Below are 27,759 nucleotides of genomic sequence, written 5' to 3'. Positions count from 1 at the left end.
CAGTTAACCAAGCTATTCCTACTGCGGGGCCAATGCTCTAGCTGTCTTCTTCGGTTCATTTGGCCCATCCGCATACCTCTGCAAAGTCTTAATTTTGATTCCTAGGGCCTAAGGAGTTTTCAATCTGCTTGCAGGCTCCTCAGGAGGAGGCTTGGCAGCAGCTTCCCTCACACAACCTTGTGACAAATTTCTCTTGTCCTAGTGTTCTCAACAGGTTGCACTGTCTACCTAGAAACCCCTTTCCTTCCTCCCATATCCAGAAATCTTACCTTCCTCCCAGGAATTCCATGTGGATAAATCAGGATGCTCTCAGTGGCATGTGTTAGTTTGGCTAATTCAAGCCGGCTTAAACAGGAGGAATATTTGTCTCACGTAGTTGGGAAATCAGAGGTTGAATTCAGATATTGAACATAGGGTTGACCTCAGAGATGCCCTCAAAGGCTGTACTCTCTCCATCTCTGTTCTGCTGTCCTCAGTGTGTTGGCCTTGCCAAAAGTCATGCTTGTAACCGTCCTTGAGAATAATACATTGCTTAAACTAAATTTAACCAAAGAGGAGTTGTACTGGTCACACAAGCATGCTTAAAGATGACCTTGAGAAAAACATGTACTAGCAGCAGGCCTCTAGTGGAGGGGATGATACACGTCTTGGAAGCCGAGCAGCTGGGAACGCCTGCCCGCTCAGGGTGGAACACCAGCCGCTTACCTTTTTCGTTGTCTCCCCCATATTGTCAGAGAAAGCCTCCTGTTACAGTTATCCCTTTAAGTGCATTTGGCACAACTGCCAGCCGTGCCACTGGACCAGACATGCCCTGCTCTTCTTGTTTATTTTGTTTACCTCTAACACTTGTGACCTACGGATGACTCACATTCCTCCTTATTTACTTACTAGACATAAGGCTAATGTGTAACCTTTTCTTCTCCGTTGTTATCTTGTATCTAATAAATACAGGATTGAGGAGTTGTTCGGGCACAGTCAGTCCGTGCAGCTGTCCTCCCCTGCTCCCATTCTCTTACAGCTGACTTGTTTGTACTTCATTCTTCCCCCGAGCGCCGTTAGCAAGGCAGCAATGCTGGCTCCCCTCTTGCTCAAGGCCTCGCATCCAGAATATTGTTCCCAGAGCCCAGCCAGCCAGCTTCCCTTCAACCTTCTGTGGCCAAGACTGGGTCATGTATCTATTCTAAAACCATTGCCCAGGGCTAAGATTGATTAATTAGAGTAAAATGGATGTTGGGAATCAGTCACTGCCCTGGCGGGTCTGACTTCTAATGCTTGCATAGAATAGAGCTCTGCATAACTTTCACCTTGTCTCAGTCTCGTTCCCTTGACCGATCAGTCTAACCTCTAACACTTACTATAAAATAAAACTTTAAATAACTTTCACTTTGTCTCAGTCTTGTTTCGGACCTAACAATTTGAGAGCCCATGGGCACACATGAGCGCGGGAAGGGAAAGAGAATTTCAAGCAGATGCTGCGCTCTCACGGAGCCCAACTCGAGGCTCCATCTCACAACCCTGAGATAATGACCTGAGCAGAAACCAAGAGTCCGATGCTTAATCAACTGAGCCATCCAGGCGCCCCTAAGATTTTATTTTCAAGTAATCTCTACCCGCAATGTGGGTCTCGAAATGATAACCCAGAGACTGAGTTGCATGCTCTGCCAAGGGAGCTGCCCCAATTATTACTCAAATATTTAAGTTTCCATATCTGCGGCTGACTCTAATCTCTATATGGGGTCTTAGGTAGCCCTAGGGGATTGTTAAAACTTTTGGATAGTATCATGAAAATTCATTTATATTTATTAATGCATTAAGCCTCTTGTGGGTCCAACATTGCCCTGAGGGCTAGAGAGAAGACCTGGCAAGGTCTGTCTCTGGAAGGGTGGGCTATACTGTGGGGTGTGTCTAGAAGAAAACTCCCAAACCGGAGGCTGAAAAGTGAATGGGTGGGGTGAGGGGTGGTTATTAAGGTCCTAGATAGCTCTGACAAAGTCTGAGCTTTGCTCAGTTGGGTAAGAGGAAGTCATAAAGGGTTTGAAACAGGAGTGGTCCAGCTTGTTACATGCACGCGCTTCCTGCAGATTTCTCCGAACTGTTAGCTGGAGGAAATCCTTTTGGTCTGAGATTAAGACACTCCGACCTCCTCACACATCAGCGCTGGAGCTGATCTGCCAGCGTGATTATAAGGCAAGTGGTGCCAACCCCACAGGAAGGCACGGAGAAGGGTTTGCCCAAGAGGAGAACCAAGTTAACCCCTAAGGAATGGATGATCACTGGCGCCCGGTCAAAATGGAGATGCGCTTTCGAAGCCACCAGAGCAGAAGCACACAGAGAACGGCCCGCAGGCCTGCAGCTGTCAGGATTCGTACCCCCATTCTCGCCAGTGGCATTCGAGTCCTGGGTTCAACGTGGGGTATTACTGTCACCCCCACTTCTCAATGACTCGAAAAACACTAGGTCCAAAAAAACCCACGCCCGGCCCCCAAAACAAAACGCCAAGACAAACGACCACACGACCGTTCGGATAAGGGTCTGAGGAGGTGGGGGGGCGGGGCCCGCGGGTCCGCCCACTGCTTCGGCCCCTACAGGGTCCACCTCAACGCCGAGCGCCCCGCCGTCGCGCCTGCGCACTGGCGCCCGCGGAGGCGGAGGCGGGGCAGCCTGCGGCTCCGCCCCCGGCGCGGCCTGTGAGCCACGGAGCAAGGCTTTGCCTCACTTGCTCGCAGCTGCAGGCGGGCAGCAGCTAGAAGCGGCCGTGCGGCAGGATGAGTGCAAGCTCTGATCCCGTGGTCATCGTCTCGGCGGCGCGGACCGCCATAGGTAAGTGGCCGGCGTTGGCTCAGCCGCGAGGACCCCGGAACCTCTGGGGCCTGCCGGAACCGGCACCCCGCGCCTTCTCCGGCAGGCCGACCGACGGCCCCGCCCCGTCCTCGCCCGCGGTGCCCACTCCGCCTCGCGTGCTCTGATTGGGTCCGCGGGTAGAACCACCGTGCCGCCCTGCTCTCCCATTGGCTGGCGAAGGGAGGCGCTCTCTTTCGAGTCCTCTGGTTGGCCAGCTCCCGGAGGAACCATGTCAGCCCTGTGGCCGCAGGGGCGGGGTCGCTGGTGGTCCGAGTAGGGCCGCGCTGCTGAATGGAGGATGCCTGAGAATTGCTTCCCGGTGCTTAGTGCCGCAGAGATTTCAAAGCCTTGGGCGCGCGGGACTGTCGAGCCCTTTTGTTAGGGAAGCGTGCGCCGACCGCGTCTGCTGGCGCTTAGGAGATGGATGCGAGGGTTTCCCGCGGGTCCGCTCCGTACCCAGACGCGCCGCCTGGGCGCCCTCGTCGCGCCCGCCTTCCCTTCTGCCCTAGGTTCCTTCAATGGTGCTTTAGCCGCTGTCCCTGTCCGTGACCTGGGCTCAGCTGTCATCAAAGAAGTCCTGAAGAGGGCCGCTGTGGCTCCGGAAGAGGTGTCGGAGGTCATATTCGGACACGTTTTGGCGGCAGGTAACTCCTCGAAGGTCAGGTTCATTGGAAGCAGCCCGCCAACACCCCGCGCACACCTCCCGCTCCTCCGGAGATCTGCTCCTGGAGTTACCTCTGCTGCAAGTCTTCCTGTCGCTCCCCTGCCATGCCCCGGTCCAGCTTGATACCCCGCGACTTTCCTGGGCGTTTCCTGATGAGCTCAGGCTAGACCACCGCCCTCCACTGTCTTTTCATTCTTCTTTTTTTTTTTAAGAGTTTATTTTTTTGGCAGACAGATCACAAGTAGGCAGAGAGGCAGGTAGGGAGAGAGGAGGAGGCAGGCCCCCTGCTGAGCAGAGAGCCCGAGGATCATGACCTGAGCTGAAGGCAGAGGCTTTAACCCACTGAGCCACCCAGGCGCCCCTGCCTTTTCATTCTTTAGAACCAGGCCCATCGGAGAGTATACACAGCCCTCTATGGGCGCCTAAAGTGTCACACATTGAACAAAAGTGGATGAATTCCTCCTTTGTGCCCTGCACTGTGCCAGGTGCTGGAATAGGGGTCCCACAACACAGGTAAGGTTCGGGCCCTCAAGGCTGGTAAGGCTCACTTCCAGCTCCTCACGGGGCTGTCAATCCCTGGGTGGGGGCAGGGGAGTCACCAGAGTGCGCCAGTCTCACTTCCCACTGAGTTTCTAGATCCTTGACCACTGGCAGTTCTTAGACAGTTTAATAACTAGGTTCATGCTCAGGCAGCAGCATAAATTCTGATCCTCGTGGTAACTAGAATGTTCACTTACGACCAACTTTTGTCCTTACCCTGTCTGAGACCTGGCCCATTTTTGCATATATTCATTTTATAGTTTTGTAGTTCTAATTCCTGATTCTCCTTTCTCTTATTGTCTTGAGGGGCCATAAAGTTGGAGCCTACCACTTTCTCATGACTCTCAAGGGCTTTAAAATATGTAATACTCTCCGACTGGCTGTCTTCAGCCCACATCCTCCTCCCTTCTCAGACCCATGATTTAGACTTACTCAGATGTCATTGGGTCCATCGTGCCGGGTGGGTCGTTATCTCTTCCACATCTGCGCTCCCTAGTGTCTCCACGTAATTATAAAACAAATAATGGCTATGTTCATTGAGGGCCTGCTGAATACGGGGCCTTGACAGCACTGGGCTTAGTGCTTTCACGGCTTTACTGAGTCCTGTCAGTAAGTGCACTGAATCATCTTATCTCCATTTTGCAAATGAGTAAATGAGCTTTTGAGGGGCACAGTTTGAAGTGCAGCTAGTATTTGAATCCTCATCTGTCCTACTCCCTAAGCCTAGGTGCCCTCCACAATCTTGTTGAAAGATCACTGGAGGAACATTTCCTCCTTCTTATTAATAACTTCCTTGTGGAAAAGAAAGCTTATATCCATAAGCACAGACTAATCCGTATTCAGGGGCTAGACTGGCAGGTATAGGGCAGACACGGGCCTTTTTCTGTCTGGTTGGGAGTGTGGCTTGGTTCAGCTTGGCTGGGAAGTGACAGGAGCCCAGTTGCTAATCTAATATCTGTGTACTTTCATCGAAACAGTTTTCCCTTCTGTTTGTTTGCTGAGCTGTCTCTGTGTTCCCTCTGCCAGGTTGTGGGCAGAATCCGGTTCGACAAGCCAGTGTGGGTGCAGGGATCCCTTACTCTGTTCCCGCATGGAGCTGCCAAATGGTCTGTGGGTCAGGCCTCAAAGCCGTGTGCCTTGCAGCACAGTCCATAGGGATAGGAGACTCCAGCATTGTGGTTGCAGGAGGCATGGAAAGTATGAGCAAGGTAAGGCCTCTGGAGAGACGGCAGTCACTGACCTCTTGCCAATAGACTCACGTCTGTGCCATCGCAGAGTAAACCGACGCATAGCAGAGCTGAAACATAACAGTAAACACACAAAAAAACGGATTCAACCTTGATCTCTATCTTGATGGTTTTATTTTTATATATATATATATTTTTTTTTTTTTTTTTAAAGATTTTATTTATTTATTTGACAGACAGAGGTCACAGGTAGGCAGAGAGGCAGGCAGAGAGAGAGGAAGGGAAGCACAGGCCCCCGCTGAGCAGAGAGCCCGATGCGGGACTCGATCCCAGAACCCAGAGATCATGACCTGAGCTGAAGGCAGTGGCTTAACCCACTGAGCCACCCAGGTGCCCCTTATTTTTATATTTTTAAAGATTTTATTTACTTATTTGAGAGAGCGAGCAAGAGCATAAGCTGGGTTGGAGGCAGGGGGAGCAAAAGGAGAGGGAGGAGCAGGCTCCCCACTGAGCAGGGGGCCTGACACATCCATGGTTATATAGTCACATAGTCACAACAGCTCTTAGAGGGTAGGAGGTATCATTCCCAGTTTACAGATCAAGAAACTGAGGCCCAGAGCCAGAATTCAAATACAGATCTTCTGACTCCAAGTGTTTCCATTCTATTATAGCTGCTATTCAATTGGTAGGAGTTAAAAAGATCCCCACCTAGAAATCCCTTTCCATTAGTTAATTAGGCCACCTGATGATTCTTACTATAGGCAATATGTCTTTTATCAGGGGAAGTTACACACTGTTAGCGTCATTTATGCCTTTATTTTTGTTTTTTTTAAAAGATTTTATTTATTTTATTTGACAGAGATCACAAGTAGGCAGAGAGAGAGAGGAGGAAGCAGGCTCCCTGCTGAGCAGAGAGCCCAATGCGGGGCTCGATCCCAGGACCCTGAGATCATGACCTGAGCTGAAGGCAGAGGCTTAACCCACTGAGCCACCCAGGCACCCCTCATTTATGCCTTTAGATGAGCTCTTCATTTAACAGATAACTAGTTGCTTCTTTGGAAAGAATAAATGAGGATCTTAAGGAAATCAGAATGGAAAGATTTGGTGATAAATGGAAATAGGGTAGGAGATAACAGCTTTTCAGGAGTAGAAATGGTAGAGTAGTCGGCTGATTCCAGGGGTCTCCAGGCCCCAGACCCTGGATGAGGAAGAGGATGGGCCAGAACTGGGGAGAAGGGTCACAGGAGGGTCTAGGTAAAGACTGAGGAGCCACTGGGTAGTTTTGAGTGGGATCACAAGGACAGATCTAGTGACAAACAACCCCAAATCCATTTGTATTTCTTGTTTCCAGGCTCCTCACTTGATTCATTTGAGGACAGGAGTCAAGATGGGGGAAATGCCACTGACGGACAGCATCCTCTGTGACGGCCTTACCGATGCATTCCACAACTATCACATGGGCATGACAGGTAAGGCACCCACGGCCGAAAACACACTGAGTGCGGACAGGTTTCCAGAAGGTCCTATAACCACTGGCTTTTCAGGTGCTCTCTTCATGAAGGACAGGGACCGTGTCCTGATCATTCTGTCTCTCTCGCATATGGAATGTAGAACTCAAGCACAGAAGAGACACTTCATTTTAGACTTGAAGAAATAAGCCCTGAGACATTACACTCCCTTGCTTAAATGTATGTGGCAATGGCTCTGGGTCCAGGAGCAGTAGAAATAAGGTGGCAGTCTCATGAGAAAGTGGGGGAAGGAGCAAGAATCAAAGGAGAGGGAACAATGTATGTCAGGCTGAGGCAGGGTGGCACGGAGCCATGGGGAGCATGGGCGTCTTGGTCACCGCGGGTGAGAGTGGCAGCAGGGGTGGCGGGAGAGTGTTGCCACACCCCAGCAGCCTCTGTGGGCACCGTGCCAGGGTCTGCCTGGTTGTCGAGTCCAGGCCAGAGGTTCTCAAAGTGGGATATGACAGCCGACTGTCTCGATGTCACCTGAGGCTGTCACTGAAAATCCAGCTCCTGAGCCCTTTCTGAGGTGCTACAGGCTGAATTATGACCTTTGGAAAGTCCTTTGTTGAAGCCCAAACCCCAGGACCTCAGAACATGACTGAATTTTGAGTTAGGGCCTTTTAAGGAGTAATTTAGTTAAAGTGAGGCCTTTATGTGGCCTCTAATTCCGTCTAACTGGCAACCTTGTAAGAAGAGGACAGAATACAAGAGATGTGAGCTCGGGAGAAAGGCCATGTGTGGACACAGCGATGAGGCAGCCGGGAGGAGTGAGGCCTCAGGAGGAAACAGACCTGCTCACCGGGGACTTCTGTTCTCCACAACATGAGAAAATAAGTTTCTGTTGCTTAAAAAAAGAAAAAAAAAGCCTCAGGCTACCATGATTAGTAAAGACTAGACTCCCTAATACAGACGAATATACAAGTGGCCAAAATCTTTCAAGCTACTGCTTTCAAATGTTGACCACCAACAATCACATAAGACTGAGATTCCTTTTTTTTAAAACCCTGCTGGGGCCCTCATTCACGAGGACCTTCAAGAACCTTCCTTATTCCCACTCAAGACTCAGCCCGCAGCACCCCACAGCTCGGACTCTGCAGGTGCCTGGTGGGGGGTGTCTGGAACAATCCAAATTAACAACCACCCCCCACCCCCATTCTCTCTGGCTGTAGACAAAGGCTGTCACTCCTGGGAAGATCCAGCATGTTCTCCACAGTGGTGTAAGCATTGCCAGTGGCTTGGCCTCGGGGGCAGGTTGCAGGGGACCATTTCATTGGCTCCTCCCCCTCTCTTGCTGGTACCTCCTCTGCTCCTGGGGCGCTTGTTCTAACAGGGGTAGATGCATTCCTTCCACACAAACCGGTACCCAGGCCTTCCCCATGGAGCCCCCGTCTGATGCCTGTCCGCTCATTCCTCCCATCAGCCTTGGGAAACCCTCCCTTTTAGATTTATATGGAGGAGCATGTTATGTTGTTCCTCCACTTCTGGTGTTCTAGCTCCCCAAGAAAAAGGTACAGGGAGTCCATCTGGAACGGCTCCACCAACTTGGTGCAGACCAAGATCTTATGCTTTGGGTCCGTGCTGAGCCCTCAGAATCACTTGGGACTGAGTCATGTCAGAGCCACAGTCTGCCGAATGTTCTCAGTGTGCCCATCCCTTGGATCTTGGCCCAGGGGATGTAATAGACCCCAGGTTTGGGCAGGATCTGAAATAGTTGAGAGGGATGTTGGAAGATTCCTAATGGGGCATTGTGACCTCAGGTTCCCTCTTTCTGCCCCACAGGATCCTGTGATGAGGAAGGGGCGGGTTATTAGAGCACCTCTCTTTCCCCTACCCAGGGCAATTTCTTGCTGTTCTTCTGGGGTCCTCTCCTCAGGGGACCACTCTAGAGCTCCCCTGAGTGAGAATGGGGGTTTTACCCATGCCAGCCCCGCCTCTGCCTCGAAAGCAGTCAGTCGTAAGACAGATTCTTCTTCTTCTTCTTCTTCTTCTTCCTCTTCCTCTTCCTCCTCTTCTCTCTTCCTCTTCTTCCTCTCTTTTTTTTAATAGGCTCCACACCCAGTGTGGAGCCCAAGGTCAGGCTTAAACTCTTGACCCTGAGATCAAGACCTGAGCTGAGAACAAGAGTCGGATACTTAACTGACCAGTTGCCGCGAGATTCTTGAAAGAAGGGAAAACCCTACTGTCATTGAGTTTCTACCTGGGGGGGATGGTGGCCACTGAACTGTGGGGGCAGAGGTCAGAGTTTGGAGCTGCTGAGATGCCTGGAGTTTGTGGGGCAGAGTACTAGACAGAAGGGAGCTAGGAAAGAAGCTCTGGAAACCTCCATAAGGGTCCCCTCAACTCTTGGGTCAAATACTCAGCTGTATAGGACAGCACCCTACAAGGTCTAGTAGAAACAGCTGCTAGAGGGTTGTGAATTGATTAGTTGGAAACTTAGGAGTTCTGACCATGCAGAGTAGAAACTTTACTGAACCCACTGGACATTCTACTGACATCTCAAAAAACCCACAGTTTAGTGGCAGGAGCACTCTAGCACCAGAGTAAGGATGATGCTAGACCCAAACTAATAAGCTTAAAAAATAAGCTTCAAAAGGATCCAGACGATCTGCTAGTATGTTACTGGGAACGAAATTCAGTATACTTGCTAAGGATAACAAGATCCAGATGTTCAACAGTTTCTGCATACCTAATACACTACAGTATAGCAACTGTAATGTCCAGCATGCAATAAGAAATTTCTAGACATTTACAGAAGTAGGAAAATGTAGCCTAACCAGGAGAAAAAAATGGTCAATGGAAACTGATCCCTGCAATAACAGATACCGGAACCAGCAGACAAGGTGCTATTTACCTGGGCTTAAGCATATAAAGGAAGATATAGGGGAAATCTCAGCAGTAAAAGGGGAACCATCTGGAAATTAGAACTGCAAAGCCCACAATCTGAGATGAGAACCCCACTGGACGGCCCTCAGGGGAGACTGGAGGCAGAAGACAGCAGGCTCAGTCGATCTATAGAGAGTAGGTCTTACAACCTGAAGAACACATGGATCAAAGATAGAAAAAAAATAGAGCCTCAGTGACCTCTGAAGCAAAATACACACACGGAGTAGGAGTCTTGGAAGAAAGAGATAGGAAACAGAGAAAATATGGAAGAAATAACAGCTGAAAATGTCCAAATTTTATGAAAAACACAGTTCAAGCACCAAGTCCTGGAAGAAAATCAGCAGCCCCGGGGCAGTCTCATACATCAAGGCATAAAGTGGTCCAACTACTTTGGAAAAGATTGGACAGTTTCTTTACCAAAGACCCATGAAAACATCACTGAAAGCATTGCAGGAGCAAAGCAGCTTTATTCATTAGAGCCAAGACCTAGAGATGGCTCAGGGATCCATCAGCAGGAGAATGTGTAACAAATAGTTCTGTATTCTTACCACAGAATACCACTCTGCAAGAGAAAGGAACAGACTTTAAGCGATCAACTTAACGGTATGAGTAAATATGATAAACAGAATGCTGAGCAAAAGACACTAAGTTGCATTTATAATTTATGCTGAAAGAAATCAAAACATTTGTTTTAAGGAGGGTGAGATAGGTAAGGGGCACGTGAGAACTTCCTGGGTGACAGAAATATTACATATGTGGGATATGTGGTTGTGTGCGTTTGTTAGAACTCATTGAATTATGCACTTCAGGTTTTTGTTTTTCACTCTGTATAGGTTTTACCTAAAAAAAGAAAAAAACTGTAAACAAGTACTGAGCTCTAGTTACGTTTGCTCTTCCCAGTATTGTGGGACAGCTCATTCTGAAACTACCTTGTGTGTTTTATAGATTCAAGCAGATGAGTGAATATATTGAGGCTAATGGGAGCCAGGTTTCTCACTACTGTAGAGAGAATTCAAGTACGGCAAGGGGGAAGCGTGCCCTTGTGGCGTGAGAATGTATGCCGGGACATCAGTGTGAGTGTGTGTGAACAGTCCTGAATTACGTGTATAGAACTCCCTGCTAAACAGGCACGGAAACGGTGACATGCCAGGCATAGTGAGCAGTCCTAACACCCAGATCTTTGTCTCTAAATACTTTCTCCACTAAAGGGAACTAAGGTTCCTTTGAGAAGTGGTTCATTCCAGGCTGGGACAAAATAAGTCTCTTCCCTAGCATGGCCTTGGCAGGGGCAGCTGTCTCCCGCTTGGCATCAAGGCTGCCCTCAGACCTCACATCATTAAAAAGAGGCCCAACAGGGGAGCTTGGGTGGCTCAGTCTGTGAAGCATCTGTCCTCGGCTCAGGTCATGATTCCCGAGTCCTGGGATCGAGCCCCATGTCTGGCTTCCTTCTCAGAGGGGAGTCTGCTTCTCCCTCTGTCCCTCACCCCGCTCATGTTCTGGCTTTCTCTTTCTCAAGTAAATAAATAAAATCTTTTAAATTAAAAAAAAAAAAAAAAAAAGTGACCAAGAAGTTCACTGGGCACCAGTCAGACCAATATGTCAAAGTTAAGTGCAGCAAGTAGAAACCCAGAGGCACTGACAGTGGGGCACACAGAATGTTCAGGGACCAGATCTTGATGCCCAGCTCTGGTTCCGGAAGCAGCCAGAAGACAAAGCCCGTGCTGCCCAGTGGCTCCCGGAAGTTCCTTGTCCAATAATGACAGTAATGGGTTATATGATTTGTTAAATGAAGTGAAAATATTTGAATCCATACTGATGTCAAGATGATAAATGGAGAGAGGGAAAAGCTCTTTATAGTAGATGCCAGAACAGAGGAAGGCTGGAGTTGGAAAATCGTGAATGTGAAGAGAAGCGGGTAAAATTGGTTGAGGAATACATTTCTTTGTAGTGTCAAAATAACTTCCCCTGACTTCCTGATTAATTATAAATGGAGGGTCACCTGGGTGGCTCAGTTGGTTATGCGTCTGCCTTCGGCTCAGGTCATGATCTCAGGGTTCTGGGATCCAGCCCCGCATCTGGCTCCCTGCTCGGCTCAGCAGGGACTCTGCTTCTGCCTTTCCCTCTGCCCTTCTCTTGTTTGTGCTCTCTCTCTTGCTTGCTTTCTCTCAAATAAAATCTTTTTAAAAATTATAAATGGAAAAGTAGTAACTTTACAGTGTAGAGAGACTTTAACCAAGTGATCAAAGCTTGCACCACCTGAGATAAACCAATGAGGTTCATTGAGATGGTCAGGCCAGTGGGATACCTGCTTTTCTGCAAAACCTTAATCTAATCTTGAGGAGACCTCTAACGTATATTGGAGAGGTTTGATAACAGAACTGGTCTCTTCAAGAGTATCAAGGTAAAGAAACACAAAGGTAGTGTGAGGAGCTGTTCTCAGTAAAAGGACACTGATGAGATCGGCAGTGAAGATCCTGGAATGAACATACAAATGAGCCACAAAGGACATCACTGGGACACCAGGTGAAGCTTGACGATGGACCAAGGATTAAATAATAGGATTGTGTAAGTGTTAAATTTCCTGATTTTGAGAGCTGTGCTCATGTAAGAAACTGGCCGTTCGGGGGAAAGATAGAGTGAAATTAAAAACTGAGGGATAAAGAGCCATGGTTATAACGTTTCTCAGATGGTTCCGAGAGAGAATGATGAAGTGAATGGGGCAAAAATACAAACTGTTGGTGAATCTGCATAAAGGAAATTTCCGAAAGCTTACAGTTCCGTAGGAAAAGAGAAGGCAAGAAGGAAGCAAAGAAAGCAAATGACTTCTTAAGAGTCCCTGCAGCCTTCCCAAACCCGTCGCCAGTGGGAGGCCCGAACCATCTCAGACTGTCATTGGGCCTGCTTGGGGCGCGGGGGGCAGGGGGTGTGTGTGGGGGGCAGTGCTGGGTTACAGGTGAAAAACTTGAGCTTCTAAAAGCCAGTTCCTGAAAATGCTTATCTTTCGCTTTATTATTAATGTTTTCTTTCACAGCTGAAAATGTAGCCAAAAAATGGCAAGTGAGCAGAGAAGATCAGGACAAGTATGCAGTTCTGTCCCAGAACAGGACAGAGAGTGCACAGAAAGCTGGCTATTTTGACAAAGAGATTATACCAGTTTTTGTATCTTCTAGAAAAGGTGAGTATATAGACTACAGTGGTTTGAACCTTGATGTACCTATTTATAGATAAGAGTGATCCAAAAAATAATATATAGGAATGTTTATACATCGTGTCTTAGGTCTTTCAGGTTGCAAAGAAAAGGTTGATCTTGGGTACATCTGAAAATGGCGGGCTGGGCGCCATTGTTTATCGGGTGCTGGAGGGTGAGAACATGGCACTGTGTTGGCTCTGAGCACTCCTGGTCCCAGAGTGTCCACACTGGTCTGTAGATAGAGCAGGTTTTGTGTGAGAAACTGGAGCATTGGCTTATCATTGTTAGGAGGTAACAGCTGACCTTTTGCCCCTACAGGCTAAATCTCCTCAGAGTCGAACACCCACTACTTCCTGTATATGTCTGCATACAATTCGTGTTTCCTGAGGGTGCATGTTTTTGGGTCCTTTGCTGTTATCTCAGATGGAATGTTCCGGTCAAAGAGCTCTTACTGATGAACTGTTCTGTTACCAGTAACTGCTGTTGCTTACGTCCACCCTTGTGAGATTAGCTTTGACGTTCCCTGATCCTGTCCCTGATCCTGTCCGTTGTAACCAGCTAAGTCCTACACACCGCACCTTTACCACCTTTCGCACAAAGAACTGCCTTCCTCAGAAAGGGCTGTGGTTGTGGAAAACACTCGACGTATCTCATGAGGACAGTGCTTATAAAATCTGGGAACATGCAACTTTTATTATGTGTACTTTCCTGTTGGAATGAAAGTATTTTTTAGTAAACCTTCTTTCCAAATTTGAAGCCTCGTGTCTGAGGACTGCACCATTCCTGGCACACTCACTGCCATCTTGGTACTAATCTTGGTTAATTCATTTTCCTTTGTTCAGGTCTCACTGAAGTGAAAACAGATGAGTTTCCACGCCATGGGAGCAACATAGAAGGCATATCTAAGTTAAAGCCATACTTTCTTACAGATGGAACAGGAACAGTCACCCCAGCTAATGCTTCAGGTTTGAGTTCCCAAAGGGCAGTTAAGGGAACCCTTCTTCTGCTAGGCCTACCAAATTGATGACTTTTTCATTTCATTTATTATTTATATGCAAATTATGCTAAGACCTTTAGTTGCTTGAAGGGAAGATATAGTTTCTCTATATTTGATTATTACTAGCATTGCCCTATTTTTTTTTTTAAGATTTAATTTATTTGACACAGAAAGAGACAGAGATCACAAGTAGGCAGAGAGACCGGCAGAGAGAGAGGGGGAGGCAGGCTCCCTGCTGAGCAGAGAGCCTGATGTGGGGCTTGATCCCAGGACCCTGAGGTCAGGACCTGCGCTGAAGGCAGAGGCTTAACCCACTGAACCAACCAGGCGCCCCTAGCATCGCCGTATTTTTGACTTAACTTATAAAGAATGGATTTGACTTCTCAACATCCGAACTAGACATAAAGATGAAAAAGCAGATTAGGGAACCAGAGAGTTTGATCTTGTCTCTCGATGCTTTTCCAAAACCAGAAACTCCCGATGCCTTATATGAGAGCGAGGCTATTTCTTTTTTGTTTTTTTCGAAGATTTTATTTATTTGACAGAGAGAGAGAGACAGCAAGAGAGGGAACATAAGCAGGGGGAGTGGAAGAGGGGAGGAGCAGAGAGCCTGATGCAGGGCTCAATCCCAGGACCCTAGGATGATGACCTTAGCTGGAGGCAGATGCTTACCCGACTGAGCCCCCCAGGTGCCCTGAGCAAGGCTATTTCATCTTTTTCTTTTCATTACTCTTCCCTCCCCTTTCAATCTTTCCACTTTCCTCGGTTAATGTTCTGTGGTCAATTATGTCATATTGCCAAACTTAGCATTTCTAATTACATTGGAAAATAGGAATTTTGGGGGGGCGCCTGGGTGGCTCAGTCAGTTATGCACCTGCCTTCAGCTCAGGTCATGATCTGAGTCCCGGGATCGAGCCTCGTGTCAGGCTTCTTGCTCCATGGGGAGCCGGCTTCTCCCACTGCCGCTCCCCCTGCTTGTGCATGTTCACTGTCAAATAAAATCTTAAAAAAAAAAAAAAGGCATTATGGCAACTGACTTTGTCAAGATTATATATAAAGAATAATTGAACATGTGTCTTCAGGTGTTTGAGAAAGTAGGCACAGGTATAGAACTCAGTGAGCATTTCAAAAGCAAGGACGTTCGTATTTTACAGGAATAAATGATGGTGCTGCCGCTGTGTTGCTAATGAAGAAGTCAGAGGCCACTCATCGAGGGCTCACACCGTTAGCACAGATCGTTTCCTGGTCACAAGTAGGCGTGGAGCCTTCCATTATGGGGACAGGACCGATTCCAGCGATAAAGCAAGCTGTAAGTTTAATTTTGAATGTTGGCACCTGTTCTTTGTTGGGACAACGAACGCCTTTGGGACCAGAACACCACGCTGTAATTCACTTTTCAGTTCCGCCTTCTCAAACCTTGGCTCAGATCCTCCACCCCAAAATGCCAAGGTTGAGCTTTTGTTTATTCCTCAGATTAAATTTTTTTTTTCCCCCTTTATGAAAGTTTCCCCATTAGTCTTCAATGAGCTTTTTCATGTTAGTTGTATCTCTAGCCTGCTTCCCTGCCGCAAAGAACAGCCAAGAACATTTGAATCTCCTGTTTTTTAGCAGAACCGATAAATAACGTAGATCATCTCACCTACACTTAACATGTTACTACTTCAAAACTTTGATTCCAGAGGGATGTTTTCTGTGTGTCTTAGAATGGTATCACTTAGGTTCATGGAGGAACCCTTAAGAGATCCTCCAATGTCACATAGTGTATGTTCTAGTATCTACAAGGAGGTGGCCACGTGGGTGTTTAGACCTCTATTCCATTAATCTTCCCCTTAGGTTGCAAAAGCAGGCTGGTCCCTGGAGGATGTGGATGTATTTGAGATCAACGAAGCTTTTGCTGCCCTCTCTGTGGCAATAACTAAAGAACTTGGATTAAACCCAGAGAAGGTAAACCTGAGCGAGCAGTCCTGAGGATGGTTAGCGGATGGGTGTTGCAGTGCAAATCTGATTGTAAACAGCAAACCCCAGGCACACACAGCTCTGTAGTGTGGCAAGCAGTGGCCATACGGTTACTAGGCGGACACTGAGAAGCTCCACTGGGACTCAGGAGTTATTTTATTGCTTCCCAGGGCGAAACCCCTGGACTCTCTTCATTTACTTCTGTCTCAGAGCAGCCTTGACTTTTCTGAGCTAGTAAGGTAGTCAGGGTGGATGTCACAGGGTATCAAGGTCCTAAGCAGTTAAAATGAAAGCGGAACTTGAAAGGATAGTTTACTGGTGTAACATTAAAAGGGAAAAGATAATTTAGGATTTTTACTCTATGTCCGCAGGATAAACGTATGTATCTTTTTCCCCTTAGGTCAACATTCAAGGAGGGGCTATAGCCTTGGGCCATCCTCTTGGAGCATCCGGCTGTCGGATTCTTGTTACCCTGTTACACACCATGGAACGGAAGGGTGGACACCGTGGTGTTGCTGCCTTGTGCATTGGGGGTGGGATGGGCATAGCAATGTGTGTTCAGAGGGGATGAAATTACTTAACAGTTAATCATGCCTAAACACAACTGGAACTTAACCTCCTTTTAAACTAGTATGGTACTAAATTATAGTATGTGAGATTATAGGACCAACCAAAGTGAGGATGGAAACCATCTTTCATAAGAACCCAAGGCTTGACAGTTTACTTTTTTTAATGTGTAATACTCAACAAGAGAATTGCATCCAACATTGTTATAAATAAAGGATAAAGCAAATCAGTCATCAAGGGCTCCCGAGTGAACGGCATCTTCATAACCTCCATGCTTGTCATCTTTGCTCTCAGGGTGTAATTTGATGAGATCATCAATTCGAAGAATGGTAATTGCAGCTTCTGTTGCAAACTTCAAACTCTTCACTTTCACTATGGTTGGTTCGAACACCCCTGCTTGCTTGTTGTCTCGCGGTTTACCATTAACCAAATCAAGACCAATCCTGCAATTTAGAAAAAACTATTCAACGGCATCTTACATAACGTACACCTACCCCATTCCAGCTCTTTACATCTGGCCACCCCACTCAAATGTTCATCTTGGGAAATGTTGGGACCTTACGGTAGACCCCTTAAGACTACAGTAGCTAATTACCAATAGCGAGAAGTACTGAAAGAGTTGTAGGAAGGTTAGAGGATAGTGAGGACACGGTTTCTAAACATCATTTAACATCTTACACAGGGACTGCTTAAGAAGGTTCAGATCAGCAGTGCCTGGGTGGCTCAGTGGGTTAAGCCGCTGCCTTCGGCTCAGGTCATGATCTCAGGGTCCTGGGATTGAGTCCCGCATCGGGCTCTCTGCTCAGCAGGGAGCCTGCTTCCCTCTCTCTCTCTCTGCCTGCTTCTCTGCCTACTTGTGATCTCTCTCTGTCAAATAAATAAATAAAATCTTAAAAAAAAAAAAAAAAGATTCAGATCACCCCAAAACAATCCCCCCTGCATCTGTGGGACCCTTGTACAGGTACAGGGAATACCCAGAGAAGCGGGAAGATATCTGGGGGTCAGAGATGCTAATTAAAATACACCCATGCGAATATAATCACTAGAATCATCTTTCTGGAGTTTAAAACAAAGTTAACTATCACAGGATACACAGATGACCATGAAAGAGACAAGGAAATTGTATGCTTACCATTTTAGATTTTTGCGTTCTGGATTAACCTGAGCCTCATTGTGGAAAGCTCTTAACTTTGCAACCAGATCTGTGGAGTCCTGGGCAGCGTTAACTGCCAATGTGTTCGGAATAACAAGAAGCGATCTGGCAAACTCCGCAATAGCAAGCTGTTCCCGAGACCCCTGGGAAGAAAGACAATGCACTGTCTTCACAAAACCCACAGCAGCAGCGCAGGTCTCAAGGGCATAGTAACCAAAGATGGGGGTCCCAGGCCCTTCTTAAAAAAACAGGTCATTAGATGTTCTTACCATGCTGGTTGCGTAGTTCTCAAGGTATATGGAAAGAGCTGCTTCTACAGCGCCCCCACCTGGAACCACGGATTTTGACTCCAAAACTCTTTTCACCACACAAAGAGCATCATGTAAAGAGCGCTCCATCTCGTCACACATGAAATCATTTGCTCCACGTAAGATAATTGATGCAGATGTGCGAGCCTTGGTGCTATTTAAAAAAACAAGTTCTGTATCAGTATTTTTATAAAATAAATCTACATACAAAAACACTGTAAGCACCTTAACTGAATCCTGCTAACAGTTCATTCAGACACAGCAGCAGTGTCTGGGCCAGGCAGAAGAGATGAAATGGTCACTCCACCTCCATTTACCATGGCCTAACATTGTTCTCTCCCATGCGTATAACTGCTCCTATCACTGCAAGACTAGAGCAGCAAATCAATGGGAAGGCCATCTACTTCTACTCATCGATAAAATCTGTACAGCTTCATAATTTAGAAAGCAGCTTACTTTTTGATCAAGATCAGCTCATCATCACAAATTCTCTCCTGTACCACCTCTTCTGCTTGCCCCAACATTGAAGCCTCAAAAGTTTCTTCTCCCTCCAAATTGGCCAGGGTTGACAGAACAGTTGCTATTAAAATAATGACAAAGATCTGTAAGTACTGTTTCCCCATGAACGTTTTCATACCTGGTCTTAAATTCAGAAACATTTATGATAGAAGTAATACACAGATGCAAGTTTAAGGTTTACAGTTAAGCATCAAACCACCATCCTTTTATCCCAACATGGAACTATGTCATTTTGAGGTAAAGAAATTCAGCAGAACTTTTCCAGGAACACGAAAAGTGACTTCAAAAGATCTCTCTGTCGCGCGAAGCGTTAAGGGAGTAGAAAGTAAAAACTTGATGTTTCTGAAGCTGCTTAGAGAGGACTTTCCAATGTAAAGACACACACTGGTGCTTATGGTAACGTGACACACCACAGTTGGAGCCAGCAGAGGCCCTACCTCCAGAAGCTTTAGCGATGCGTTTAAGGTCCCTTTTTAAAACTCTTCTAACGGCCATAGCGCCTGTCTCCACAAAATACTTCAGGCACATGTCATCAATTCCACCGGTGGTTAGAATAACGTTGGCACCAGTAGCCAGGATCTTCTGGATCCGCTCCTTGGTGATATCGGATTCTCTACAGAGAAATGAGAACCCAAAGTCATCTTCTGGTTTATCCAGTTCTAACTTCCATTACGTACTTCCCACAAAATAAATGCACATTACATCATTCTTTCCCTCCTGTGGCCAAAATTTAAATCAATTTACAGAAATGTTCAAAAAATTTAAAATTACCACTTGTGCCTTCCACCCCAATGGGAGTTCCTAACCAAAAACTGTGGTTAGAAAGGAAACAGTGACCCTGTCTTTAGGGATCTGGCAGGTAAACACTCAGCCATGCTCTGGATAAGAGGTACTACAATGGAATGCAGAGATGGTGAGAGGCCAGACTCTAGCCTGCAAGGTGACACAAGGAAAGGCTGAAGGCCCGGAGTTAAGAAGGGCACAGCACTGAAACGGCCAGTAGGACCAGAAAATGGAAAACCTTCTGTAGGGATGCTAGTATGTGGACTGCTAACAAGTTTAGTATTTTTATTTATTTATTTATTATCTTTTAAAAAGATTTTATTTATTTATTTGACAGAGAGAGAGAGAGAGAGAGAGAGATCACAAGTAGGCAGAGAGGCAGGCAGAGAGAGAGGAGGAAGCAGGCTCCCCGCTGAGCAGAGAGCCCGATGTGGGGCTCGATCCCAGGACCCTGGGATCATGACCCGAGCCGAAGGCAGAGGCTCAACCCACTGAGCCACCCAGGCGCCCCCCAAGTTTAGTATTCTTTTTTTTTTTTTTTTAAAGATTTTATTTATTTATTTGACAGAGAGAAATCACAAGTAGACAGAGAGGCAGGCAGAGAGAGAGAGGAAAGCAGGCTCCCTGCTGAGCAGAGAGCCCGATGCGGGACTCGATCCCAGGACCCTGAGATCATGACCTGAGCCGAAGGCAGCGGCTTAACCCACTGAGCCACTCAGGCGCCCCCAAGTTTAGTATTCTTAAATAAGAGTATTATCAAATCAGTGTCTTCAAAAGGGTCCCCTGACATCATGGCGGAGACTGCACTGGAAAGATGGAGGAATGAGGCAAAGAGGAAGTAACCTGGAGATCGAAGAGCATGTTTGACGAGAACAGATGGTCTGAACACAAGTCTCGGTTTATGGCCGAGATGATGGAGAGAGACAGCCAATGACTCCTGGAGTAAAATGGTTCAGGATGACAGAGAATTCAGTTTTTGAAAGGTGCATCCTTCACGCAAGCTGCCAGGAGGCAGGGAGACACAGGACAGAAATCATAAGCAAGCTATGGGAAGGGATACAGATCTGAAAGAAGCAAAATACCCATCACTGAAACCATCTCACTTACCATTCAAAGAATTTTTAAAGTAGAATGAATTCAAGATGACCCTCAAATTAACCTCCCCGTGCATACTGAGCTAGATGCCACACTGCAGGCAGGAGCTGCGAAGCCAAGCGCATCCTTGGGGCTCCACCTTTGAAGCTTAAAGTCTGAATCCTACAAACACACACAAAACCTGTGCAAGGCCCAGGAAGATCAAGTGAGGAACTCACAGCAGAATGGAATTTAGACTGACGGAGAAAGAAAAGCTTTTTTGAGAGACTGACCAGCTAAAGAGTAAGTAAAAAATTAACCAGTCAAAACCAGTAGGGAGAGAGTACATCACAGCACAGGGAAGAACATTATTAAGGACCAGTGGGGGAAGAGTCTAGTCCTAGAAGAACTAGGCCACACCTAGTTCCAGGTATGGCCAGACCACAGAGGAAAAAAAATCAAAGAAATTAAAAAATCTGTTCCAGAGTAATGGGAAACCTACAAATAGATCTGCCCTTGGAAGTGATGAGGTCGTAGCTGCTGTGTGGAAAAGTCTGGGAGAGGGGGCAAGAGTGGAAACCAGGTGGCCAGCTTGGCTGTCCCAACCACAGTGGGCAGGAGAATGGAAAGTAGATGAATTTGAGATTTAATTTGATGATAAAAATCAAGTGGTTTTAAGTGAGAGATTAGAAGAGGAAAAGGCAGGTAAAAAGAGGAGTTAAGAATATTTCCTAGTTTTCTCCAAGGGTCCTCATCACTAAAGCAGCACAAGCAGATTTATGTTCAGTTTTAAACACTGACTCTGAGATACATAAAGTGTTCAGAGGTGTTTGGAGCTCTGAGAAACAGATTTGAAGTTTCCAGCACAGAAATAGTATCTGCAGTCCTAGAAGTGACAAGGAGTTATCCCAGGGACAGCAGAGCAGAGCCCGGGGCTGCCCAGGCATACAAATACCGAGGGGGCAGTACCACAATGCCATGGCCGTCCCTTCAAGTGTTTCAAGAAGGGAGTAGTCACTAGCTTGATGATGCTCAAATGAAGAATCGAAGTGTCTGGTTTTCTAGAATTTTACCCTAGGGACCAATAGTGACCTTAGCAAATGGTCCTCCACTGGAGAACAGACTAGAACTGGGAAGGAAATGAGAAATAAAATACCAGCAAACCGTTTTTGTGTAAAAAACTTGGGACATCCAGCGGTGAAGAGATGGGGAAGGCTAGAGAGTAAGTGGAGCAGGATGTGAGTAGGAGGCTTTTATCTCTGGTTAAGAGAGCTACAAAGTGGCTGCAAGTAGAATTTAGAAAAAGAATGAGAAATGGAATTCGTAACTGGAGATGCAGCTTGAGTACACTTATGCTAGAGGGACTGGCCTTTGGTGAAAGAAAGGATACTTTGTTTACTGGGAAGAAAAAAGTACACATGCAGATCTAAAGGAGAGAGCCACATCTTGGCAAAGACCTCTTGTAGGTTTGGGTCAGTCACTGTGTTTTATTTTTTAACAAAACCAACTAATCATTAAAATATGTGAAGGACAGGGGTCCAGTGGAAGCAAGCAGTCAAACGGAACTCTAGCTCTCTAGCATGCTAACTGATCAGTAACTATGTAGCAACCCTGAGCTCCTGGCATACAGCAAACATTCAATCAACACTATGTTGTTTATTTGAGAAATTATGGTTGTGGATAGATCTTCAGCGATTATCTTCACGCATGAAATCAAAATTTTCATCGAAGTTATATCACCAAATCTATCTTAAAACACCAAGTCCCCACCGCTTTCTAACTTTCCAGAGAAAGTTTGACTTTGGTAAAGATTAAGTTTTCAGGACACTTAGGTGGCTCAGTCAGTCAAAGGTGTGTCTTCTTCGCCTCAGGCCATGATACTAGGGTCCTGGGATTGAGTTCCACGTCAGGCTGCTTGCTCAGCAGTGAGTCTGCTTTTCCCTCTGCCTCTCCCCTATACTCATTCTGCCCCCCCCCAAATAAATAAGTAAAAATTAATTTTTCAAGTCCTCCAAGACCCCCACACTTAAATAATCCCACTGCATCATCTCCGTCCTCTGCTACCGGGACTTGCCGTTATCTAGAAGTGTAACATTCCTTGTTTTTATTTTTTTAAAGATTGCACAAGCAGGGGGAGGGGCAGAGGGACTTGCAGACTCCCTGCTGAGAGCAGAGCCCATCATGGGGCTCTATCTCAGGACTGAGATCTCCACCCAAGTCCACATCAGATGTTTAACTCAGCCAGGTGCCCCACTCCTTGTTTTTTGTATACTTTTTTTTCAATTGTCACCTGCTCTAACAGAAGTCTAATCTACAAACACCTCTTTCAAAGGTCAACATACCTCTGTCTAATCTGGTCCAGTTTCTCAGGGTCCGTAATAACCACCTGTACACCAAGCTTCATTTTTGTTTTCTGCAGGCTGAAGTCAAGGCAAGCAATTTTTGCATTGACTATTCTCTTGGTCATGCCTATAATTGAACACATTAAATTCCTTTATAAGAACTGTGACAACGTTACATTTTATAAAATACAACTATTCTTAAAGCATAATTAAAGTAATAAATATTAAATTATACCAACTCTAAAGATAGATAAATTTACATTTTTGTTACATTTAAACTTACAAATTTTTATGGCCTCTACCTTTCCTTAACTTGCATTTTTCCCAAGTTTTATGTGCTTACATTACACAAGCGATAAACTGAAAACCTGGATGTATACTTTCCTTTTCCCCTGGGCTTTCCTAAAGAACAGTAGGTGCTGGTCTTGGATAGATCACCTAAAGGATGTATATAGTACACAGTCTATAAAAAACAAATTTTAGCCTATAGTATCAAATCCTAGGCCTTACCCTGGGATCCCACCACACAGTTGAGTGCATAGCCACTGATGAGCAGACTCTCCGTCTGACTTCTCCCATGGGCTTTCAGAATATTAATGGAATTGACTGGGTAACGAGGCTGGCCTCTTACATCTGTGTATTTCACTGCAAGGACAGCATCTACTACCATATTGGCGAAGAAATCACCATTTCTAAGCCAAGGGTTAAGGAGAACAAGAACATGGAATGGATAATGGGTGCACACAAAAATCAAGGGACTTCAAAGGCACTTCCTTTCAGCAATCTCATCAAAGAAACAAGCATTAACTATGCCTTCAAAATGCTGGAATACTATTTATCATTGCTTGCAATTTGTATCACTGTGACACTTTATTATTATCTCTCCCCCTAGAAAAGGAAGGAAGCAAACAATTTCAATACAGTATCACAGTATCAGCACAAAAACTAACCAAGATCTTACTTTTAAAAAAGCCTAAACTTGACTGAACGATCACAAGGATACATTCCAATGATTTTGGAAGACATCGATGTCTTAGCAGCATTGATCAGGCAATCTCTTCCAAGTTCATCTGTGTTAATAATTAGATTTTCACTGATGTATCGCACTGCCTCCCTGTTTGAAGTATGTGGGAGAAAACACTTATAAGTTCATTACTCAAACTTTTTTGTTTTATCACTGTATCAAAATGTCTTAGGCACCAATTTTCTGTTTGGCCATTTCATATAGGAGGAGGACACAATAAATCCTCCCTCTTAAGATCATGGCAATTTTATCTATCCCACAAGCATAGCCAACAAAATCTATTATTGGGAGAAAATGTGGCAGTCAAATGGGAAAAAAAAAAGAACAAAAAACAAACCACCAGCCCTACTTCTTACTTCAAATATTACTATTAAAACAGCACTTTTTCAAAATAAAGTTACTAACAAGATTTAAAGAACACTGTTTACAACTGTAACATCACATAATGTAAAATTTTATCTGAATGCAAACAATCTTACTTGCAAGCAAGTCGATAGCCACTAATAACTGATGTGGGATGAATTTTCTGTTTGACCAGTTCATCTGCATTTTTAAGAAGTTCGGCTGCAATAATAACCTGTAGAGAAAATATTCATCGCTCTTGGTCTGACAGCATGTGAAATACGTATGTAAAAACAACACAAAAACGATCAGCTATTATCAACCAGAATGCTACTGACGGTGAATAACTGGTTATTGGGAATCTGGAAAAAAAAATTGACATTTGTTTTTGGTTTTGAGAGGGAGAGAGAATCTTAAGTAAGCTCCACGCCCAGGATGGAGCTGACATGGGCCTTGATCTCATAACCCTGAGATCATGACCTGGGTCACTTAACCGACTATGCCACTCAGGTGCCCTATACACATACACAGTACTTTACGTACAAATGGCCAAAGGCTGATAGCCAGAAAAGTGTTCTGGCTTACAAACCAGTTCTGTGGAACAACAGTAGAGACTACACATCCACTACCTTTAAATATTTTAAGTGCTCAACAGAAACCAACTGAAGACTCTACCCCTCCTATAACCCATGCTATTTTAGATTATTATTTGGTTTATTTTAAAAGCCACTCTTCTATGTAGTGTATATGTACACACACGTACACACACACACGAGAATATTACTCAGCCATCAAAAAGGGAAATCTTGGGGCACCTGGGGAGCTCAGTGGGTTAAAGCCCCTGCCTTTGGCTCAGGTCATGATCCCCGGGGTCCTGGGATTGAGCCTTGCATCGGGCTCTGCTCAGCAGGGAGCCTGCTTCTCCCTCTCTGCCTACTTGTGATCTGTCCAATAAATAAATAAAATCTTAAAAAAGAAAAAAAAAGGAAATCTTACCATGGACAAGAACATGGATGGAATCAAAGGGTATTATGCTAAGCCAAATAGCTCAGTCAAAAGGCAATTATCATATGATTTCACTTATGTGGAATTTAAGAAACAAAACAGGATCATAGGGGAAGGGAAGTTAAATCAAAGTAAAATGACAAAAAGAGGGCGACAAACTATAAAAGACCCAATCTTAGAAAACTGAGGGTTTCTGGAGAGGAGGTGGTGGGTGGAAGGGGTAACTGGGTGATGGGCACTGAGGAGGGCACGTGATGTAATGAGCACTGGGGGTTCTATCCAGCTGATGAATCCCTGAACTCTACTTCTGAAACAGGTAATACACTATGTGTTAATTAACGGAATTCAAATAATCGTTCTTCTAAAGACATTAACAAATCAAAAACTCTGCTTCTGGGGAAATTATAATCACTTTATTTTTAATATTGTGAACAAGTTACTTATAAATTGTATTTATCATTTCAAAAGAAGTACATTCCGTTTTTTTCATGGTTTGGAGTTTAATCTAGAAATATAAACATGTCCTCTACAAACTACTGCCTGTGTCTTTAGACCAAACTATTATTTGTTCCTTACCAAATAATAGTGTTTCTATACTACAAAACACACTACATCAGTTTGCTGGATGATCTCTGAGAAGTTGTTATTGTTCACATTTACTTTCTTGCACTCCTGTTTTGAACTCACGAGACTGCCTATCAGCATTTGACATAAAAATGTCTTTGAAAATAAAAAGAAAAAAGCCAATAATATTCTTTCCCTAGCTAGTTATAAATAAGATTTTTAGGATTTCTGGGTTTCAGGTAGTGGCAGGAGAAAACAAAACTTAAACAAAAACAAAAACAAAACCAAAACAAAAAAACGAGGGGCCTGAACACAGGACCCTGAGATCAAAAGACAGATACTTAACTTACTGAGCCACCCAGGTGACACAGAAAAAGAACTTAAAAAACAAACAAACAAACAAACAAACAACCCCCCCCCAACAACAAAAAAAAACTCTGAAAAAAACAAAAACAACAACAAAAAACACAACCCCTCTGTATGTGATATATGAATATTTTTGTAGCTGAAAAACTCATGAAACTTTTCTCCCTCCTAAGCATGGAGCTTATTTCTGACTCAGAAACAAATGACTTACTTATGGCTTCACTTTATCGAAGTTTAATTTTAGGAAAACTATCTATCAGATGATGAACTACCTACCACTGAGGTGGTCCCATCTCCCACTTCTTTGTCTTGCAGATCAGCTAGTTCACAAAGAACTTTAGCTGCAGGATGTTCTACCTCCAGTAACTTCAAGATGGTTGCACCGTCATTAGTAATAGTTACATCCTAAGAAATTTGCAGGGAAGAAAAAAGACAACACAATCACCGACACACGGCATCTCTTAAGTTAAAAGATACCCATCAGAAACCCATTATCACCTTTACTACACCTTCCAGTACCAGCATTGCGATAAAAACAGAGAATTCACATAGCTAAATGTTTAGGCACTGTTATTTTCCTTTAACGTAACAAACAGGCATACTCACACCAATATCATCCACCAACATTTTATCCAAGCCAACTGGACCAAGAGAGCTTTTTACAATATTGGCAATGGAAGCTGCAGCCATAACTGTAGAAATGAGAAAAAAAAATTTTTTAAATCCACTGCTCCAAATGACAGCCATTTCGGCTTAAAGTAAGTAAATGACATCCAACAGCCTCCGGATTTTCCAAATCTACAAATCTATCCTAATTAATTAAAATAAGATGGACAGACACCCATAACTTCCAGGTGTACGCGCTCTCAAGAGGTTCAACAACAACACATGCCTTAATTCGTAACGTTTGTTAGGATAAACTCAACTTAAGTACCACTCGGGCTAACGTCCAACCGAAATTTCCTCATCCAACTTCACTGTGAAAACCTGTCAGCGATGGGTGGGGTCAGAACGGGAACTGGACACCGAGCGCCCGGCATCTACGCAGGTTCTAACCAGTGCGGTGCAATGGGCAAGTCATCTGGACCGCGGCCGTTCGCTCATCGGTAACATGAGCACTTAGGACCTGTCTTTTCTGGGTAACGGTCCTAAAAAGAGGCGCAAAGGTGGAGATACACGCTCCTGCTAGTTAGAATCGGAACCTAAGAGGCGCAGGGCACCCGGACCAAAGGGGACGCGAGGCGTGACCGGCACGTGTCACTGCGGGGAGCTGGCTCTCCAGGCCCGGGAGCGCTCTTCCAGCTCCAGGGCCTGGGCATCCGCGGGACAGACCACGCGCAGCGGGACAGACCCCCACACCTGCAGGACACTCCGGAATTCCTCGCCGGTGGGGAGAGGGCGCTGCCGCCCCGCCCCGAAGCGGCGAGACCCGCGCGGCTGGACCCCGGGCCCTCTCCCGGGAGAGAAAGGGAAGGCGCTGCGCCGCAGCCGCGGCCCGAGCGGGGTGGGGACCCGCACCGCCCTGGGCTCGGCCCCGCACCGCCCTGGGCTCGACCCCGCACCGCCCTGGGCTCGACCCACGCCTCGTTCGTCCTTACCGTTCTGGGAGCGGATCGCCTCCCCAGTGCTGCGGTCTCCGAACACCGACAAAGGCCCCTCCATCTTCGCGGCGGGGTACACGTCGAGTTTCAGTCTCACCGCGGACAACCAGTGTCTTGGTCCCAAGGCCTGGTGGCGGCCACAACGGCGGCGGCGGCTACGGCGTGGAACGGGCCCGAGCGAGGCCGCGGGGACTGCTGGGAACACCGCTCCCCCGGCCCGGCCGCGGGGCAGGGCGGGAAGGACAGAAGAGGTGGTGGGGGAAGCGAGCCGTGCGGAAGAGCAGGAAGTGAGGTGCCGAGAGAGGGCGGACTCGGCATTTTCGCCCAATTAGAGAACGAATA

At 46.0% G+C, this 27,759-nt stretch overlaps 2 protein-coding genes and 2 non-coding genes across 5 annotated transcripts; 1 reads left to right on the top strand and 3 right to left on the bottom strand.

Moving 5' to 3' along the window:
• Window positions 1–2,657: 2,657 nt before the first annotated feature.
• On the top strand, window positions 2,658–16,569 carry ACAT2 (acetyl-CoA acetyltransferase 2). Of its 2 annotated transcripts, XM_004770853.3 has the most exons (9): window positions 2,660–2,820; window positions 3,351–3,485; window positions 5,072–5,253; window positions 6,584–6,701; window positions 12,658–12,801; window positions 13,659–13,781; window positions 14,968–15,122; window positions 15,647–15,757; window positions 16,170–16,569. In XM_004770853.3, the coding sequence occupies exons 1-9, from the start codon at window positions 2,766–2,768 to the stop codon at window positions 16,338–16,340; spliced, it is 1,194 nt and encodes a 397-aa protein (XP_004770910.1). In that variant the 5' UTR covers window positions 2,660–2,765; the 3' UTR covers window positions 16,341–16,569. The 2 variants fall into 2 exon arrangements, with proteins under 2 accessions (XP_044936019.1, XP_004770910.1); XM_045080084.1 differs by lacking the exon at window positions 15,647–15,757 and having other exon boundaries at window positions 2,658–2,820.
• TCP1 (t-complex 1) lies at window positions 16,482–27,668 on the bottom strand. Its single transcript, XM_004770855.3, has 12 exons — window positions 27,415–27,668; window positions 26,423–26,508; window positions 26,093–26,221; window positions 24,019–24,116; window positions 23,519–23,629; window positions 23,026–23,207; window positions 22,516–22,642; window positions 18,754–18,929; window positions 18,254–18,377; window positions 17,759–17,951; window positions 17,469–17,632; window positions 16,482–16,779 (listed from the first exon to the last, which is right to left on the bottom strand). The coding sequence occupies exons 1-12, from the start codon at window positions 27,476–27,478 to the stop codon at window positions 16,563–16,565; spliced, it is 1,671 nt and encodes a 556-aa protein (XP_004770912.1). The 5' UTR covers window positions 27,479–27,668; the 3' UTR covers window positions 16,482–16,562.
• On the bottom strand, window positions 18,063–18,192 carry LOC123392155. The gene has a single exon (XR_006606858.1). It is a non-coding gene; the product is annotated as a small nucleolar RNA SNORA20 (small nucleolar RNA).
• LOC123392156 lies at window positions 23,717–23,854 on the bottom strand. Its single transcript, XR_006606859.1, has one exon. It is a non-coding gene; the product is annotated as a small nucleolar RNA SNORA29 (small nucleolar RNA).
• Window positions 27,669–27,759: the final 91 nt, after the last annotated feature.

This window comes from Mustela putorius, unplaced genomic scaffold (genome assembly GCF_011764305.1).
Source record: "Mustela putorius furo isolate JIRA1106 unplaced genomic scaffold, ASM1176430v1.1 tig00000450_pilon_pilon_pilon, whole genome shotgun sequence".
Classification (NCBI taxonomy): domain Eukaryota; kingdom Metazoa; phylum Chordata; class Mammalia; order Carnivora; family Mustelidae; genus Mustela; species Mustela putorius.
This window is presented reverse-complemented; position numbering and strand designations above follow the sequence as displayed.

Coding starts and splice junctions, on each gene's coding strand:
- ACAT2 (XM_004770853.3), top strand. CDS start 2,766: ATGAGTGCAAGCTCTGATCCCGTGGTCATCGTCTCGGCGGCGCGGACC. Junction 6,702..12,657: donor CTATCACATGGGCATGACAG/GTAAGGCACCCA, acceptor TTTCTTTCACAG/CTGAAAATGTAGCCAAAAAA. Junction 12,802..13,658: donor TTTTGTATCTTCTAGAAAAG/GTGAGTATATAG, acceptor TCCTTTGTTCAG/GTCTCACTGAAGTGAAAACA.
- TCP1 (XM_004770855.3), bottom strand. CDS start 27,478: ATGGAGGGGCCTTTGTCGGTGTTCGGAGACCGCAGCACTGGGGAGGCG. Junction 23,630..24,018: donor GGCTATCGACTTGCTTGCAA/GTAAGATTGTTT, acceptor TACTTCAAACAG/GGAGGCAGTGCGATACATCA. Junction 23,208..23,518: donor TCTTCCAAAATCATTGGAAT/GTATCCTTGTGA, acceptor CCCTTGGCTTAG/AAATGGTGATTTCTTCGCCA.